Genomic DNA, 1,998 nt, shown 5'->3' on the forward strand with positions numbered 1-1,998 from the left:
GTACTATAATCCAGTATCAGCCCTATATAAACACATCATTTAACTGACTAAAAGGATTTACAGAATGCCAGGTAAACAAATATTCGAAAAAATCAAACTTGCTTTACCTTTCTGAAAATTTCTATTCAACGTCAAATCAACATTTTTGTCCTTGCTCAGTTGTCTTTTGCCTTCCCTGCTACTCTCTCACTGGGCCTGGCTAAATGAAGAAATCGGGTCTGTTGTCTAATTATGCTAAGGTCTTTTAGAAAACTAAACTTAGGATGTAATTAATAGGAGGAGAGTTTTCTTCTGAATTTGCTTCTGATCCTAGGAAGATCTGAACACAGTAGGCACAGGACACAGAAACTCTCAACATCCCATTATCATTGTATTCTAGGCCCAAACTGTGGAAGACAACATATGTTAGAAGCAGATGACAGAAATCAAAGAAAACACTCTATATCAACCTAGAGTAATGCCTATTCAAGACATCTGTTACATTTGTTGCTTGGTAGTGAAAATATTTTATGTTAGGTCTACCTTTAATATCTGAAAGCTAAGACATGGATATAATAAACAAGACATTTGTGAAAGAATTCATTCTTCTGGGACTCTCTGGGTACCCAAAACTTGAGATTATTTTCTTTGCTCTAATCCTAGTTATGTATCTAGTGATTCTGATTGGCAACGGTGTTCTGATCATAGCATGCATCTTTGATTCCCGTCTCCACACCCCCATGTACTTCTTCCTGGGCAACCTCTCTCTCCTGGATATCTGCTACACATCCTCCTCTGTTCCCTCCACTTTGGTGAGCTTAATCTCAAAGAAAAGAAACATTTCCTTCTCTGGATGCGCAGTGCAGATGTTCTTTGGGTTTGCAATGGGGTCAACAGAGTGTTTGCTCCTCGGCATGATGGCGTTTGACCGCTATGTGGCCATCTGTAACCCTCTGAGATACCCCATCATCATGAGCAAGGTGGCATATGTACTGATGGCTTCCGTGTCATGGCTCTCTGGTGGAATCAACTCGGTTGTGCAAACATCTCTTGCCATGCAATTGCCTTTCTGTGGGAATAATATTATTAATCACTTCTTATGTGAAATATTAGCTGTCCTGAAGCTAGCTTGTGCTGATATATCCCTCAATATTGTTACCCTAGCGGTGTCAAATATGGCGTTCCTGGTTCTTCCATTGTTGGTCATTTTTTTCTCCTACATGTTCATCCTCTACAGCATCTTGAGAATGAACTCAGCCACAGGGAGACGCAAGGCCTTTTCCACCTGCTCAGCACATCTGACTGTGGTGATCATATTTTATGGTACCATCTTCTTTATGTATGCCAAACCCAAGTCCCAAAACCTCCTTGGAAAAGACAATGTGCAAGCTATGGAGGGGCTTGTTTCCATGTTCTATGGGGTAGTGACCCCCATGCTAAATCCTATAATCTATAGCTTGAGAAATAAGGATGTAAAAGCTGCTGTGAAATATTTGCTGAGTTGTAAAGCTGCTAACCATAAGACCAAATGAGAATGTGGGTCTTTAGTGTATTAAGAATGGAAATGGCATCATTGGTCCATCACTGAGGAACTTCTTATGGAAAGCAAAAAGTTATACAGATAAGTTTCTATTTTTCGTCTTCACTTGCTCAGCTTAGCTTCAATTACTGAGAAGAGTCATCTGCTATAAAGTCAGATTCTAATAGGTCCCGATTCATATCTCACAAAGACAATGAATTCCTTTATAATTCTACCCTGCTGGTATCTGAAATGAGTGTTATTGGTGTATTGGGTGGCTACACAGTGAAAAACATCACAATAAGCTTTGGAAACAGAGAGGCAGGAGTATATATTCTGTTGTATTACAACCTACTTATATCAATATTGGGAAAATTATTCATCTTTTATAAATTTTTGCTTCTTTATTTGCAAAAGGGGAGTAATTAAACACTACTCCCAGCATTATTATAAAGATTAATTTGCTCAAAGCACCAGCATAGTACTAAGTTCATGTAGTA

General features: G+C 38.8%; 1 protein-coding gene across 1 annotated transcript; it reads left to right on the top strand.

The window, feature by feature from the left end:
• The first annotated feature begins 545 nt into the window (after positions 1 to 545).
• Positions 546 to 1,511, top strand: LOC112304352 (olfactory receptor 13C4). Its single transcript, XM_024559952.3, has one exon. The coding sequence runs from the start codon at positions 546 to 548 to the stop codon at positions 1,509 to 1,511; it is 966 nt and encodes a 321-aa protein (XP_024415720.3).
• Positions 1,512 to 1,998: the final 487 nt, after the last annotated feature.

Source organism: Desmodus rotundus, chromosome 1 (assembly GCF_022682495.2).
Source record: "Desmodus rotundus isolate HL8 chromosome 1, HLdesRot8A.1, whole genome shotgun sequence".
Classification (NCBI taxonomy): domain Eukaryota; kingdom Metazoa; phylum Chordata; class Mammalia; order Chiroptera; family Phyllostomidae; genus Desmodus; species Desmodus rotundus.

Excerpts from the sequence above, each read along its gene's own strand:
- LOC112304352 (XM_024559952.3), top strand. The coding sequence starts at position 546 with ATGGATATAATAAACAAGACATTTGTGAAAGAATTCATTCTTCTGGGA.